This window comes from Scyliorhinus canicula, chromosome 20, assembly GCF_902713615.1.
Source record: "Scyliorhinus canicula chromosome 20, sScyCan1.1, whole genome shotgun sequence".
NCBI lineage: Eukaryota > Metazoa > Chordata > Chondrichthyes > Carcharhiniformes > Scyliorhinidae > Scyliorhinus > Scyliorhinus canicula.
Window position 1 is genome coordinate 25,043,994 of NC_052165.1, and position 16,806 is coordinate 25,060,799.

Here is a 16,806-nt window from a genome sequence, read left to right on the forward strand (position 1 = left end):
ATGACAAGAATGCAATCAACTGAGCCAAGTGAAAACATGTATTAAATAATCAGGGCAGAAATCAGTTGTAAAATAAAACCAGAGGCAACCGTGCCATGAAAGTGGAGCTGAGTCCACAAAAGATCAGCCCTGATCTCACTGAATGGCGGAGCAGGCTCGAAGGGCCAGATGGCCTACTCCTGCTCCTAGTTCTTATGTTCTGATATACTCATGGTTCTATTACAAGTGGACAATTTTGAAATCTGACTTTTCAGAAGTTTATACTGAGGCTGAATGGAAAGGTGTCTCAGAGTGCTGGCATTGTGTAGGGCAGAACTGTCTTCCTTCTTGCGCTGTAAATTCTAGGAAAGCAAGAAGGTTTTGGTCATTAAAATTCATGGCACCATTTTTGTTGCAGTTACTCCACATCATGGGGTGGTTAAAGCAGCAGAAAATAAAGAAATCCTGAACCATTGTAAAACAGTAAAATCAAACATTATTACACCACTGTAACTCTTCCACTCGCAAACAATTTTGTAAAAGAGCTAGTTTTTTTGCTTTATGAACCCGGGTTATAATCCACAGGTAAAGTTTTTACATGTAATTCAGGAGGTAAATGTATTTCTTACATTCTCAAAATGTGGGTGTTATTGGCAAGGCTGGCATTTATTGCCCATCTCTAGTTGCCCTGAGAAGTACGATACAGTCGTGAGACTCATACTGAAATCACAGTGTAATTTTCGAGGTCATTTCAGAGGGCAGTTAAGAGTTAACTGTGTGGGTGTGGGACATGTAAGGGTGGCAGCTTTCCTTCCATAAAGGGCATTGGCGAACCAGTTGGAATTTTCCAATGATTCGACTGCTTCAACTTCATTTTCACATCAGCTTTTCTTTGCCCCCAGATGATTGAAATTGGACTTATATTTTCAAACCGCTATAATGAGATTTGAATTCACCATCACTGGATTATTACTCCTGGCCTTAGCTTTAATAGTATGGGAATATAAATTAATTTTATAATTTAATATACATTCATTAATCTGATTAATTCTTTTAGTTTATTGTCAAAAATATAATGCTAAATAACTCAGTGTTAATCAGATACAGTTATTACACTATATCAGTTGTTTACAGTGAAGGGTTTCTGACCATTTAATATTGCCATATTCCAATTAGCATTTTGAAAGCAGGTTTGCCTTTTTTAAAACATGCCTGATACTAAAACTAAATGATCTATCATGGCATTCAGTGGAAAAACCATCGCCAAATCCCCCACTATCAACATCCTGGGGTTCCTTACGCAGCACATTCCAAACCCACAACCGCTACCATCTAAAAGCACAAGAGCAGCAGATACCTGGGAACACCACCACCTGGAGGTTCCTCTCCACGTCACTCACCATCCTGACTTGGAAATCTATTGTCGTTCCTTCACTGTCTCTGAGTCAAAATCCTGGAACAGCACTGTGGGTGTGCCTACACATTGGGGAGTGCAGCGGTTCAAGAAGGCAACTCACCACCACCTTCTGAAGGGCAACACGGATGGACAATAAATGCAGGCACAGCCAGGGATGCCCACATCCCATAAATTTTTTTTTTTTAATGAAACTCTCATCGCTAAGTACGTTGCCATCTATAATTCCTCATAAAGTGTTTCATGAACCAAAAATAAAGGTTTCCAAAAATGTAAAGGATGAGACTTAGGGTGACAGAGACTGAAATAGGTTACAACCTTTATAAATACTAATGTTCCACAAACAACAGATGAAATCATTCACTTTTATGGGTGACATCAAAATTGATCACAATCTAAACCAGAACGTGTCTCACTGATAATGGACAAGACTCTGGAACGGTTTATAGCAGGCTCCTTAATGTGTTCTCCTCCTGCAATCTGATATGGTAAAGGTGATTTGGCCATCCTATAGGCTTATCTTACAACATGGCCCCAGTTACATAGTGTAACGCTGGTCAGTAGAAAGTGAAGTGAGAGCTGAGATGAGGAGGAACTACTTCTCGCAGAGAGTGATGAGTTTGTGGAACTCACTACCCCATGGTGCAGTGAAATCAGAGTTATTAAATGGTTTCAAGAAGGAAATAGATATATTTCTAATATTAAAACGGGTTAAAGGAATATGGGGAGGTGGATTTGACATCAGGAAGAGATCGGCCATGATCTGATTGAATGGCGAAGTAGGCCCGAACGGCTAAATTGCCTGTTTCTGCTCCAATTCCTCTGTTCCTATGGCAGAACAGTGCCGAAAAAGAATGTCAAGAGGATGGACAGGGTAGTGCCACAATCAGACCATTAATATGAAGTGGGGCTGGCAAATTATTGATGTATCTATTGTCTGGTAAATGGTATAGAAACACACAAGATGCCAACAGCAGTTACTTTAAGGGGTGAGAAACTTTGCCAGTTATGTAAGTTGGAACATTTGCAGAGCTCTGGTGAAAGAGTTCGGCAGTGGGATGATTTGGATAGCTCGTTCAAAAAGCAAGCACCCTTAAGGCCCAGAATGGCCTTTTCCTGCTTTGTAAGATATCAATATTTACTGAATGAGTTATAGAATTATAGAATTTACAGTGCAAAGGAGGCCCTTCTACCCATTGAGTCTGCACAGGCCTTTGGAAATAATACCCCACTTAAGCCCACGCCCGTAATGCCACCTAACTTATTTTTTGGACACTAAAGGCAATTTAGCATGGCCAATCCACTTAACCTGCACATCTTTGGACTGTGGGAGGAAACCGGAGCACCCGGAGGAAATGCACATAGACAGAGAACGTGCAGAGTCCACACAGACAGTGACCCAAGCCGGGAATGGAACCTGGGACCCTGGAGCTGTGAAGCAACTGTGCTAACCACTGTGCTACCCTGCTGCCTCACCTGTGCTCGTTATGTATTTGTTGAGTTCCTCATTGGTTTTGTGCTGTGTAGAACCGAACAATATTTTGTGTGCGTTAAGATGTATCAAGGGGCAATTAAATTGCAGTATAATAATATAACAATAATCGCTTATTGCCACAATAATCGCTGATTGTATATGCAACTATCCTAAGAATACGATTATCACTGGTTGGGTTTATGGGATGGTCAGTTGGGGTATGAACGAGCCCCTACAATATGAAACCATGATAGGACCTTTAGACAGTAAACTTTCCTAAGTACACTGATCAGCCGAATTGCTGATTGCTGGATCAGTTTTAATGCATTTCAACCCCAGGTTTGTTTTGTACTCAGGTGTTAATCTGTTGGAAGTTCACTAACAGGAAATACCCTGACATTGAAATGTGATTTATTCGCACGAATCTGGGGGTCGGTTGAAATCAATGCATTGGCACGAGGGTTGCTACTGCAAGGAGGAGTTCAAAGCGGAGCCCCATTGCAAAAATCTTCAGCAGACAAGTTGCCCATTTTTTATTCCGGCGCAGAGAGAGCAGCCCGCCACATGACCTTATTGTTTGCCTTCGGCCCGTCTGCTTTGAGTTGTAAATAGCCCACGGGTTGTGTGCAAGTTCAGATTCTTGCCAGACAAAAGTTCTGCAAAGCCCTTTCCTCTTGATAAAGACTCAAATCAAGGTTAGGAAAATGACAGGAAGCCCCGGGTAAGTATATGGGCGAAGCCGCGCTGACTATTCCAGCACATCCTGGCCCTCCCAGTGCCTGACATCCGCACTTTCCTCTTTCAGAGCGGCACTAACCCCGCCGCTCCATTGTATCCTTCTTTCTGTGGACATGTGACTTGCGTGGGATATCTAAACAATTTACTTTTATCAAACTGAACACAACATCCCGATCAACGCGCGTTTGGGAGAGTTATTCAATGAGAAATCTCTGCTGCTGCGATTTAAATTCCCATTGAACATGAAAAGCCACCCTTCCATCTGGCAGTCAGTCAATGTCCCATGTGTATATTTATATAGAATCACAGAATAGAATCAAACCGTGCGTCGTTTGCATTGTGTGTTTTAGAAAATGCGCTAGACAATGACCAGTAAATATCTGACCTCCCCCCGCAGTCAACTAACAAACTACATCAAACTAACTCAAACTAAATGGGCCCAGCTGATTCACAGACGACAGTGGGAGATTGGAGGGACACTAAAAACACACACAGATCAATAGAGGAGCAGCGTGGGGAGGAAGCAAGATCAACTGAACAAAATAATGAGGTTCAGAAAATCAGAGCCTTGGTGACTGAGGGAGGATGAGAGCCAGAAGGGGTGAGGGTGGGGGCGAGAGGGAGTGGAGGTGGGGAGGAGAGGGGGAGAGAGAGAGAAAGGGAGAGGGGGCATGGGCAGAGAGGAAAGGGGAGAGAGAGGGGATGGAGAGAGGGGTTGAAGGAGGGAGGGGGAGAGAAAAGGAGAGGGAAAGAGGAGTGGGGAGAGAGAGGGACAGAGAGAGGAGGGTGGGAGAGAGAGGGTGGGGAAGAGAGGAGGTGGGGGAAGGAGGGGTTGGGGAGAGGGGCAGAGAGAGGTGGTGGGAGAGAGCGGTAGAGGAGAGAGAGGGGCGGGGAGGGGGAGAGGGGCAGTGAGAGGTGGGGGAGGGAGAGGGGCAGAGAGGGCGGGGGAGGGGCAGAGCGAGGTAGTGGGAGAGGGGTAGAGGAGACAGGGCGGGAGAGAGAGGGGTGGGGGAGAGCAGTGCAGAGGAAGAGGGTGGGGGAGGGGAGGAGGGAGAGGGGTGAGGAGGGAGAGGGGTGAGGAGAAGAGTGAGGAGGGAGAAGGGTGGGGAGGGAGGGGTGGGGAGGGAGAGGAGTGAGTTGGGAGGGGTGGGAGGGAGAGGGGTGGGGAGAGCAGTGCAGAGGGAGAGGGTGGGGGAGAGAGGAGGGTGAGGAGGGAGAGGGGTGAGGAGGGAGAGGGGTGAGGAGGGGAGAGGGGTGAGGAGGGAGAGGAGGAGGGGGAGAAGGGGGGGAGGGAGAGGGGTGGGGAGGGAGAGGAGTGAGTTGGGAGAGGGGTGGGAGGGAGAGAGGGTTAGAGGAGAGAGTGGGGAGAGAGGGGTGGGGGAGAGAGGTGGAGGAGAGGGCTGTGGAGGGAGAGGGTGGGGGAGAGAGGGGGTGGGAGAAAGAGGGGATGGTGAGAGGGGTGGGGGAGAGGAGTGCAGAGGGAGAGAGGGGTGGGGGGAGAGAGAGGAGGGAGGCGGGAGGAGTGAGAAGGGGGAGGAGGGAGAGGGGTGGGGAGGAGAGGAGTAAGGAGGGAGGGGTGGGGAGAGAAGTGAGGAGGGAGAGGGGTGGAGAGAGTGAGGCATGGGAGGGAGAGGGTGGGAAGGAGAGGGGTTGGGAGGGAGAGGGCTGCGGGGGAGAGGGGTGCGGGAGAGGAGTGAGAAGGGAGAGGGTTGAGGAGGGAGAGGGGTGGGGAATGAGAGGAGTAAGGAGGGAGGGTGGGGAGAGGAGTGAGTAGGGAGAGGGGTGGAGATGGTGAGGCATGGGAGGGAGAGGGTTTGGGAGGGAGAGGAGTGAGTTGGGAGAGGGGTGGGAGGGAGAGAGGGTTAGAGGAGAGAGTGGGAGAGAGAGGGGTGGAGGGGAGAGGGCTGTGGAGGGAGAGGGGTGGGGGAGAGAGGGGGTGGGAGAAAGAGGGGATGGTGAGAGGGTGGGGGAGAGGAGTGCAGAGGGAGAGGGGGGTGGGGGGAGAGAGAGGAGGGAGGCGGGAGGAGTGAGAAGGGAGAGGGTTGAGGAGGGAGAGGGGTGGGGAAGGAGAGGAGTAAGGAGGGAGGGGTGGGGAAGGAGAGGAGTAAGGAGGGAGGGGTGGGGAGAGAAGTGAGGAGGGAGAGGGGTGGAGAGAGTGAGGCGTGGGAGGGAAAGGGGTGGGAAGGAGAGGGGTTGGGAGAGAGAGGGGGTGGGGAGGGAGAGGAGTGGGGAGAGGGCTGCGGAGGGAGAGGGGTGTGAGAAAGAGAGAGGGGTGGTGAAAGGGGTGGGGGAGAGGAGTGCAGAGGGAGAGAGGGGTGGGGGAGAGAGAGGAGGGAGGCGGGAGGAGGAGTGAGAAGGGAGAGGGTGAGGAGGGAGAGGGGTGGGGAAGGAGAGGAGTAAGGAGGGAGGGTGGGGAGAGGAGTGAGGAGGGAGAGGGGTGGAGATGGTGAGGCATGGGAGGGAGAGGGTTTGGGAGGGAGAGGGGTGGGAGAGAGAGGGGTGGGGAGGGAGAGGGGTGGTGGAGAGAGGGGTGGGGAAGGGGAGGAGTAAGGAGGGGGTGGGGAGAGGAGTGAGGAGGGAGAGGGTGGAGATGGTGAGGCGTGGAAGGGAGAGGGGTGGGGAGGGAGAGGGGTTGGGAGAGAGGGGGGGGGAGGGAGGGGTGGGGAGGGAGAGGGGTGGTGGAGAGAGGGGTGGGGGAGGAGTGAGGAGAAGGGGGTGAGAAGGGAGAGGGGTGGGGAGAGGAGTGAGGAGGGAGAGGGTTGAGGAGGGAGAGGGGTGGGGAGGGTGAGGGGTGGGGTGGGAGAGGGTTGAGGAGGGAGAGGAGTGAGGAGGGAGAGGATTGGGAATGGAGAGGGGCGGAGAGGGTGAGGGGTGGGGAGGGGTGCAGAGAGGGGTGGGGGACAGAGAGGTGGGGGAGAGAGGGGTGGGGAAGGGGAGGAGTGAGGAGGGAGAGCGGTGAGAAGGGAGAGGGGTGAGGAGGGAGAGGGGTGTTAAGGGAGAGGGTTGAGGAGGGAGAGGGGTGGGGAAGGAGAGGAGTAAGGAGGGAGGGTGGGGAGAGGAGTGAGGAGGGAGAGGGGTGGAGATGGTGAGGCGTAGGAGGGAGAGGGGTTGGGTGAGAGAGGGTTGGGAGAGAGGGGTGGGGAGGGAGAGGGGTGGTGGAGAGAGGGGTGGGGAAGGGGAGGAGTGAGGAGAAGGGGGTGAGAAGGGAGAGGGGTGGGAAGTGGGGTGGGGAGGAGGAGTGAGGAGGGAGACGGTTGAGGAGGGAGAGGGGTGGGGAGGGTGAGGGGTGGGGTGGAAGAGGGTTGAGGAGGGAGAGGATTGGGAAGGGAGAGGGGCAGAGAGGGTGAGGGGTGGGGAGGGGTGCAGAGAGGGGTGGGGGAGAGAGAGGGGTGAGAAGGGAGAGGGGTGGGGAGGGAGAGGGGTGAGAAGGGGAGAGGGTGAGGAGGGAGAGGGGTGAGAAGGGAGAGGGGTGAGGAGGGAGAGGGGTGAGAAGGGAGAGGGGTGAGGAGGGAGAGGGGTGAGAAGGGAGAGGGTTGAGGAGGGAGAGGGTTAGGGAGGGAGAGGATGGAGGGCGTGGGAGGGAGAGGGGTGGGGAGGAGGAGTGAGGAGGGAGAGGAGTGAGGAGGAGAGGAGTGAGAGGGAGAGGGGTTGGGAGGGAGAGGGATGAGGAGGGAGAGGGCTGAGGAGGGAGAGGGGTGAGGCAGGAGAGGGGTGGGGAGGAAGAAGTTGCGGGAGAGGGGTGAGTGGGGAGAGGGGTGGGGAGGGAGAGGAGTGAGGCAGGAGGGATGGGGAGGGTGAGGAGGGGGAGGGGTCAGGAGGGAGGGGGTTGACGAGGGAAGGGGTGGGGAGAGAGGGATGAGGAGTGAGAGGGGTGGGGGAGAGAGGAATGAGGAGGGAGAGGGGTGAGGTGAGGAGAGAGGGAGGTGGGGAGGGAGGGTGTGGGGAGGGAGGGGGTGGGGAGGGAGGGATGAGGAGGGGAGAGGGGTGAGAAGGGTGAGCAGTGAGGAGGGAGGGAGGTGAGGAGGGAGAGTGGTGAGGAGGGAGAGGGGGGGGAGAGAGGGAGGTGAGGAGGGAGAGGTGTGAGGAGGGGGTGAGGTGAGGAGGGAGGAGGGAGGAAAGTGGGGAAGGAGAGGGGTGAGGAGGGTGAGTGGTGAGGTGAGGAGGGAGGAGAGAGGGAGGGTGGGGAGGGAGAGTGGTGAGGAGGGAGAGGGGTGGGGAGAGAGAGGGGTGAGGAGGGAGAGTGGTGAGGTGAGGAGGGAGGAGAGAGGGAGGTGGGGAGGGAGAGTGGTGAGGAGGGAGAGGGGTGGGGAGAGAGAGGGGTGAGGAGGGAGAGTTGTGAGGTGAGGAGGGAGAGGGTGAGGAGGGAGAGTGGTGAGGTGAGGAGGGAGGAGAGAGGGAGGTGGGGAAGGAGAGGGGTGAGGAGGGAGAATGGTGAGGTGAGGAGGGAGGAGAGAGGGAGGTGGGGAGGGAGGGGTGAGGAGGGAGAGTGGTGAGGTGAGGAGGGAGGAGAGAGGGAGGTGGGGAGGGAGAGTGGTGCAGAGGGAGAGAGGGGTGGGGGGAGAGGATCGGGAGGGATGGGGAGGGAGAGGGATGGAGGAGAGATGAGGGAGATGGGTGAGGAGGGGGAGATGTGGGGAGGGAGAGGGGTGAGGAGGGAGAGGAGAGGGGTGGGGAGGGTGGGGAGGGAGAGGGGTAAGGAGGGAGAGGGGTGGGGAGGGTGCGGAGGGAGAGGGGTTAGGAGGGAGAGGGGTGAGGAGGGGGAGGAGGTGAGGAGGGGAGGAGTGAGGAGGGTGAAGAGCGAGGAGGGAGAGGGGTGTGGAGGGAGAGGGGTGAGAAGGGAGAGGGGTGAGGAGGGAGAGGGGTGAGGAGGGAGAGGGGTGAGGACGGGGAGGAGCGAGGAGGGAGAGGGGTGAGGAGGGAGAGGGGTGAGGAGGGAGAGGGGTGAGGAGGGAGAAGGGTGAGGAGGGAGAGGGGTGAGGAGGGAGAGGGGTGAGGAGGGAGAGTGGTGAGGTGAGGAGGGAGGAGAGAGGGAGGTGGGGAGGGAGAGTGGTGCAGAGGGAGAGAGGGGTGGGGGGAGAGGATCGGGAGGGATGGGGAGGGAGAGGGATGGAGGAGAGATGAGGGAGATGGGTGAGGAGGGGGAGATGTGGGGAGGGAGAGGGTGAGGAGGGAGAGGAGAGGGGTGGGGAGGGTGGGGAGGGAGAGGGTAAGGAGGGAGAGGGGTGGGGAGGGTGCGGAGGGAGAGGGGTTAGGAGGGAGAGGGGTGAGGAGGGGGAGGAGTGAGGAGGGGAGGAGTGAGGAGGGTGAAGAGCGAGGAGGGAGAGGGGTGTGGAGGGAGAGGGGTGAGAAGGGAGAGGGGTGAGGAGGGAGAGGGGTGAGGAGGGAGAGGGGTGAGGACGGGGAGGAGCGAGGAGGGAGAGGGGTGAGGAGGGAAAGGGGTGAGGTGGGAGAGGGGTGAGGTGGGTGCGGAGGGAGAGGGGTAAGGAGGGAGACGGGTGAGGAGGGAGAGGGGTGAGGAGGGAGAGGGGTGAGGTGGGTGCGGAGGGAGAGGGGTAAGGAGGGAGAGGGGTGAGGAGGGGGAGGAGTGAGGAGGGAGAGTGGTGAGGAGGGAGATGGGTGAGGAGGGGGAGGAGTGTGGATGGAGAGTGGTGAGAGGGGTGAGGAGGGAGAGGGGTGAGGAGGGAGAGGGTGAGGAGGGAGAGGGGTGAGGTGGGTGCGGAGGGAGAGGGGTAAGGAGGGAGACGGGTGAGGAGGGTGAGGGGTGGGTAGGGGAGGGTTGTGGAGCGAGGGGATGAGGAGGGAGATGGGTGGGGAGGAGAGAGAGGGGTGAGGAGGGTGAGGAGTGGGGAGGGGTGAGTAGAGGGGTGGGGAGAGAGGAGTGAGGGCTGAGGAGGGGGAGAGGTGAGGAGGGAGAGGGCTGAGGGGGGTGAGGGGTGGGTAGGGAGAGGGTTCTGGAGCGAGGGGGTTGAGGAGGGAGAGTAGTGGGGAGCGAAGAGGGAGATCGGTGGGGGAGTGAGGAGGGAAATGGGTGGGGAGGGAGGAGGGAGAGGGGTGAGGAGGGAGGTGGTGAGGAGGGAGAGGGGTGAGGAAGGAGAGGAGCGGGGAGAGAGAGGAGTGAGGGGTGAGGAGGGAGAAAGGTGAGGAAGGAGAGGGCTAAAGAGGATGAGGGGTGGATAGGGAGAGGGTTTTGGAGGGTGGGGGTTGAGGAGGGTGCGGGTGGAGGAGAGAGGAGGGAGAGTGGTGGGGGGCGAGGAGGGAGAGAGGTGAGGAGGGAGAAGGGGTGAAGAAGGAGAGGGGGCAAATGAATGAATGGGCAACAAATGGAGTTGAGGTATCAGGGGAGATAGGGCTGCACTCAGACACATACACACGCAAACACATATACACGCAAACACATACACACTCAAACACATACACACTCAAACACATATACACACGCAAACACATACACATGCAAACACATATACACACAAACACATATACACACAAACACATACACACGCAAACACATATACACACGCAAACACATACACACGCAAACACATATACACACACAAACACATACACACAAACACATATATTTACACAAAAACATACACATAAACACATACACACACACATATACACACACAAACACATACACGCAACACATACACACAAAAATATACACACAAACACATATACACACAAACATACACGCAAACAAGTATACACACAAACACTTATACACGCAAACACATACACACAAACACATATATGTGTATATATACACATGCAAACACATATACACACACAAACACATACACACAACACATACATGCAAACATATACACCGACGCATATACACACAGACTCATACACACAAGACACATATACACACTAACACATATAAACAGGCACATATACACACAGACTGGACAGAGGAAGCGGCTAACCGCACCGGTGATAAATAGGGAGGAAGTGATAACTGTGAACAGCGAGTCTGAAATAAGGAAGTTGGAGAGAGAGACGGGGTGGGGAGAGGGGGCGGCACATCCACAAGAGGTAAAGAAAACAAACATTCCAAAAAAGTGAGAGTGGGTCTGAGTGAGGGAGCTGGGTGGGCCGGTGAAGGAGAGGAAATGGTGCAGGGGAAGAGATTGTTTGGCTGGCAGCCCCCGAACCTTTGAAAGCAGATTGAGCACAAGCTACAACAACAGAATCATGCCGGAGAGGTTTGTCCTTCTCGGTGCAAACCGCAGAGACTCTGGGGTTTAAATGCCGAGTCTGGATTAATACTTTGGACAGAAGCGAGGAAATTCACTCTTGATTAAGGAAGTCGATGGAAACGGTCGAGCGGAGCCATTGGGTCAGAATGGCAGTGTGGGAACTGCAGAGCTCCCAGTTCTCAATCTCCCTGCAAAAGATCAGCGCCAACATTGAACACCAGCCCCATTCCACGGATTACACCCGCTGTTACAAGTATATGGATAATTCCAGCGGCGTCTTCGACTAGATTCAGAAACAAAATCGCAATCAAGAAAAAAAAAATCTCGAGGATTCTCTGCAGATCTTCTGGGATTTTACCTCTGTAATTGTGCAAAAAAAAAAGTTCTGTTCCTGAAGAGGTTCTTAACGCCGGTCGCCTAGGAGGGTACAGCAATTTGTCTTCTCTGATTTGTCCAGTGCTGTTAAAATACCTTCTCTATTAACCCGGGGAGGGTCGCTGAGTAAGGACCATAAACGCAATGCTAGGATATGAAACGGGGCTCATGTTATTATGGATGGTATCCAGTCTAGTCAAGGTGAGCTCCAGTCAAACGCTGTCAAACTGCTTTTAATATGTGATCTAGTCTGAGACTACTGGGAAGTACTGGGATCCCTGCTTTCCTGGCAATTGGTGGATACTGAAATCGAATTCCGTTTAGAAACAGTTTATTTCTCAAGGCACTGAACATCTTAGGTCATTTTTAAAAAAGTTTGAAAACAAGTCTGGGAATTATAAATGGGGCGTTTTATATCCGTGTTGTTTGCAGTAAGCAAAGCCTGGGATTCATTGTTTCTCTTCTTTGTTTTACTTTTATTGCAGTCTGGGATCGTGGAGGCGGGAAAATGTCCAATTAATGTGACAGGGATCACACAGACCGGAGATTCAGTCCACCTTCGCTGGAGCAGCCCGGGGAGTCTCTGTAATTACAGCGTGGTTTATAAAGGGGACCAGTCCTGGCTGGAAGGTTGCAACCCAGCTCTTTACAGCGGCCAGTTCTACCAGTGTGAATTGAATGACCTGAAGGCAGGCACCCTCCACCAGCTCATGGTTGTGTCCCTTCCTGAGGGGTCATCCGCAAACCTAACGGTGCAAACAGGTAAGCAGCAGGAAGCTCCTGTGCCTAGCCTTCCCCACAGGGCTTCCGTTGGATTGGTCCATGTGCGTGGCGAAGTGCTGGAGTGCTTTGCTGTGTGCCTCCTGCAGTATTTCCGACTCTTAATCAACCTGTGTGGCCTCCTTATGGCCGCACCTTCCTTGCCCATCAAATCCCCACCTGGCCCAGAAGTAGCGCCACTACCACCGGCGCCACATAAACTCCCACAGCTAGACCCCAGAAGATTGGGGGAAAATAACAGGGAAAGCTTATCTACATAACTAATTGGAAGGCCACATTTGGAATACTGCATGCAGTTCTGGTCGCCACATTACTAGAAGGACGTGGATGCTTTAGAGAGGGTACAGAGGAGGTTCACCAGGATGTTGCCTGGTATGGAGGGTGCTAGCTATGAAGAAAGGTTGAGTAGATTAGGATTATTTCCGTTGGAAAGACAGAGGTTGAGGGGGGACCTGATTGAGGTCTACAAAATTATGAGAGGTATGGACAGGGTGGATAGCAAAAAGCTTTTTCCAAGAGTGGGGGTGTCAATTACAAGGGGTCACGATTTCAAGGTGAGAGGGGAAAAGTTTAAGGGAGATGTGCGTGGAAAGTTTTTTACGCAGAGGGTGGTGGGTGCCTGGAACGCTTTGCCAGCGGAGGTGGTAGAGGCGGGCACGATAGCATCATTTAAGATGCATCTAGACAGATATATGAACGGGCGGGAACAGAGCGAAGTAGATCCTTGGAAAATAGCAACAGGTTTAGATCAAGGATCTGGATCGGCGCAGGTTGGGAGGGCCGAAGGGCCTGTTCCTGTGCTGTAATTTTCTTTGTTCTTTGTTCTAAATAGTGATAGTGATAAAATAAGAAGCACAATTCTTAAAGGGGTGCAGAAGCAGAGGGATCTGGGTGTACATATGCACATTGAAGGTACAGGACAGGTGGAGCTAATAAAGCATATAGAAGCATATAGTACTCTGAGCTTCATTAATAAGAGTAAACGAGCAAGGAGATCATGCTGAACTTATACAAGTCACTAGTTAGACCTCAGCTGGAATAGAGTGTACAATTCTGGGTGCCACATTATAGAAAGGATGTGAACGCATTGGAGAGAGTGCAGAAATGGTTCACAAGTATAGTTCCAGGGAAGAGAAACTTCAGTTCTGAGGATAGATTGGAGAGATTGGGACTGTTCTTCTTGGAGAGAAGAAGGGATTCGATAGAGGTGTTCAGAGGGGGCTGGACAGACTAGATAGGGGAGAAATTGTTCCTGCTTCTGAAAGGATCAAGAACAAGAGGGCAAGATTTAAAGTGATTTGCAAAAGAAGCAAATACGAATGTGGAAAAAAAGAAATTAATCACATAACAAGTGGTTCTGGTTTGGAATGTATTGGCAGTGTGGGGGAGACAGGTTCAATCGAGGCATTGAACAGGACACTAGATGCTTGCATAAATAGAAACAATGTGCAGGGGGATGGGTAAAAGACAGGGGAATGGCACTAGGTCAACGTTTGGAGAGCAGGTGCAGACACAATGGGCCAAATGGCCTCCTTCTGCACTGTAACAGTTGTGTGATTCTGTGATATATGTCAAATCTATTTTGTCCATTTAAATAGGGCAGTCAAAACCATTGTTAGAATAGGCCACACCTTTACTTAAAATTCCACATCTTCACGCGGGTGAAATAGAAATATACCCAAAGCAAATAGTGTGGTGTGGGTTGGGGTCGGGTATTTTGGGTGAACTGAAGCAAAAAACAGAACTTCCTCAGAATATCCAACAACTCACGAGCCCACTTGGGAAGCTGTCCCAATAAGGGACACTAGATGGCATCTGCAACCATCCCATCCACCCCATGACTCCCTCAAACATCAAAAGATGCAGATGTACCAGCTACAAAAACCCCCCACCCCCACCAAAGCTAAAAGGCAACGATTTCTCATCCAAAGTTAATCAGCAATTAAATCAGCGTGAAAGTCACTTCGGAGACTAAACTAAAAATTACCCAGATTTGACTGATTCTTATACAATTGAGCGCCTAGAATAACTATAATGCATATTATTCATCACGGTGCATTCCCACATTGGGATTCATTTTCGGCATTACCTTCTTCAGGCATCTCAAAAGTAAATTGAAAGGCTCTAATTTTTGAAAGAAAAAACAGCTGGGGTCACTGAAATCTAGTCTAAAAGGTTGCTTGCGATTTCTCTATTTGCCCTATCTTACTAAGTAACTTGATCGAAACCTTTAAGATCCTGAGGGATATGGACAGGGTGGATGTGGAGAGGATGTTTCCTCTTGTCTAGAACTAGGGGTCACGGTTTTAAGAAAAGGGGGTCACCCATTTAAGACGTCGATGAGGAAAAAGGGTTTTCTCTCAGAGGGTCGAGAGTCTCTGGAACTCTCTTCCTTAAAAAGCCAGTGGAAGCAGAGTCTTTGAATATTATCAACGCAGAGCAAGACAGGTTCTTAAAAAGGGGGTGTAAAACGTTCTCAGGGGTAGGCAGGAATGTGGGGTTGAAGTTACAATCAGATCAGCCATGCCCTTATTGAATGGTGCAGCAGGATGAGGGGCCGAGTGGGCTGCTCCTGCTCCTAATTGGCATGTTTGTGTGTATGCAATTAATAGAGTAAAGTTGACAAAATAATCCATATTTGCCTAGTTTCACTCCAATGACACCAATTCTGTACACATTAGATTCTTTTGATTTTGTTCATTTTTAAAGGGCAGAAGCATTTTTTTTGAGGGGAGGAGAGTTCTCAAAGCCCCTTTTGAGAGCATATTTTGGCAGCTTGTCACAACAATAGACCTGTATTTGGGCCACACAAGTGCATACAGATGTTAACGGCAAGGCAGAACAGAACGGCGGTGATATTACTGGCGGGAAGCCAATATCTGAATATGCAACAATAGTTTAAAGTTTAATCGAGCAGAAGTGGTTGAGCCCCGCCAGTTCCTCAACACATTGTTCCTTTGTTCTAACGGATGTTCGAAAAGGCCCAAGTGTTTTATTTTCGTTGCCAAGTAGATTAGATAAGTAATGTGCTTCCGAACTGAACCTTCGAAGCACGCAACCCACCCCATCGACTTTCTAGCTGGTATAGCACATAGTATAGTAAAGTATTGTGTCACCTGATTCAGACACTTTCATCGTGAAACCTGTTTGTTTGTTTGTATTGGTGTCATTCCGTTTCACTAAAATCGATCATGTTTAGAAATATATATCTTAACATAGTTACCTGATATAACCAAGTCCAATGCCAGGACTTGTTAACCATGGAAAGGGCATTCATAATGTTGCAATGGGCTGATAATCAGCACTTTCCCAAAGGGAAAAGAATGTATGTGCGCTTTAAAAAAAAATCAAATGAGTACTTTGAATGAGGAAAGGTTGGACAGTCTATGCTTGTATCGCTGGAGTTTAGAACATATGAGATCCTGAGGGGTCTCGACACGGTGTATGTGGAAAGGATGTCTTCTTTTGTGGACGAATCTAGAACTAGGGGCCACTATTTAAAAATAAAGGGGATGAGGCAAAAGTTTTTCACTCGGAGAGTTGTGAGTCTTAATAATAATAATCGCTTATTGTCATGACTCTCTTCCTGAAAGAGTGGAGGAAACAGAGTCTTTGAATATTTTTAAGGCAGAGATAGACAGATTCTTGGGAAGCAAAGAGGGTGATAGGTTATCGGTGGTCGACGGGGTACAGGTTAGATGTTAATGTCAGGTCAGCCATGATCTTATTACATGGCGGAGCAGGTTCAAAGGGCTGAATAGCTAACTACTGCTCCTTGTTAATATGTTTGTATTTACCACAAGTTATGAGAATTTGCCTCCTAATGACCTCTTCGAACAAAATAGTTTTTTAAAATTCTTTAGAGGAAAATAATACTTTTTGACCCATAATTGTGTAGCTGGGGAATTAATTCAACCCTTTAATTCTCCAGTTTACACGGCGCAGTCATACTGGAGAAATGGCCTGAGTAACCAGGAGAAGCTACAGCAACTTATTGACCTAACGAGTTTGGATTGTGAAATGCTTTGCCACAAGTGGTGATTATTTTTTAAGTCCTTGGTAACTACTTGAAGGAGAATAGGAACAGGTAAGGTAGAAAAGAAGAAATGGCTGGTGGATGAACGGGCCTCCAAAATAATTTTATTTCAGCACAATAAGCTCCTTCAGTGCTAACATTTCTCTTCCTATGTTAATAAAATTGCTGAGATATATCCTTAATACTTAACCCGAGAGCCACTTTGAATCTGAGTGGTCGGACAGATTTCGAAAGAAAAGTTGGCCCTATCCAATGAGTTTCCTCTGAAACACTTAGGGCAGCACGGTAGCACAAGTGGATAGCACTGTGGCTTCACAGCGCCAGGGTCCCAGGTTCGATTCCCCGCTGGGTCACTGTCTGTGCGGAGTCTGCATATTCTCCCCGCGTCTGCGTGGGTTTCCTCCAGTTTCCTCCCACAGTCCAAAGACGTGCAGGTTAGGTGGGTTGGCCATGATAAATTACCCTTAGTGTCCAAAGAAAAATGTTAGGAGGGGTTATTGGGTTACGGGGATAGGGTGGAAGTGAGGGCTTAAGTGGGTCGGTGCAGACTCGATGGGCCGAATGGCCTCCTTCTGCACTGTGTGTTCTGTGTATCTCTGTATCAGTTTGGGGTCAAGTACAAGGCTATTTACAAATAGCTTTATTATTGAAAAATGGGACTTGCATTTATATGGCACCTTTCATAACCATGAGACATTTAAAGCATTTTACAACCAATGAAGCACTTCTGAAGCAGTCACTGTTATATTGTAGGAGGCCCAGCAGCCAATGTGTGCACAGCAAGCTCTCACAAGCAGCAATG

At 51.0% G+C, this 16,806-nt stretch overlaps 1 protein-coding gene across 4 annotated transcripts in view; it reads left to right on the top strand.

Annotated features, from left to right (window-relative positions):
* The window catches only part of ptprb (protein tyrosine phosphatase receptor type b), a 135,841-nt gene that overhangs the window by 28,855 nt on the left and 90,180 nt on the right, over positions 1-16,806 (top strand). The window contains exons 1-2 of one of the 4 annotated variants that reach the window (XM_038780472.1): positions 10,649-11,389; positions 11,674-11,950. In XM_038780472.1, the coding sequence (XP_038636400.1) occupies positions 11,333-11,389; positions 11,674-11,950 (334 nt within the window). In that variant the 5' untranslated portion in view covers positions 10,649-11,332. Of the gene's footprint in view, positions 1-10,648; positions 11,390-11,673; positions 11,951-15,962; positions 16,056-16,806 lie in introns of those variants that run through there. The other 3 variants (XM_038780473.1, XM_038780471.1, XM_038780474.1) reach the window with 3 other exon arrangements.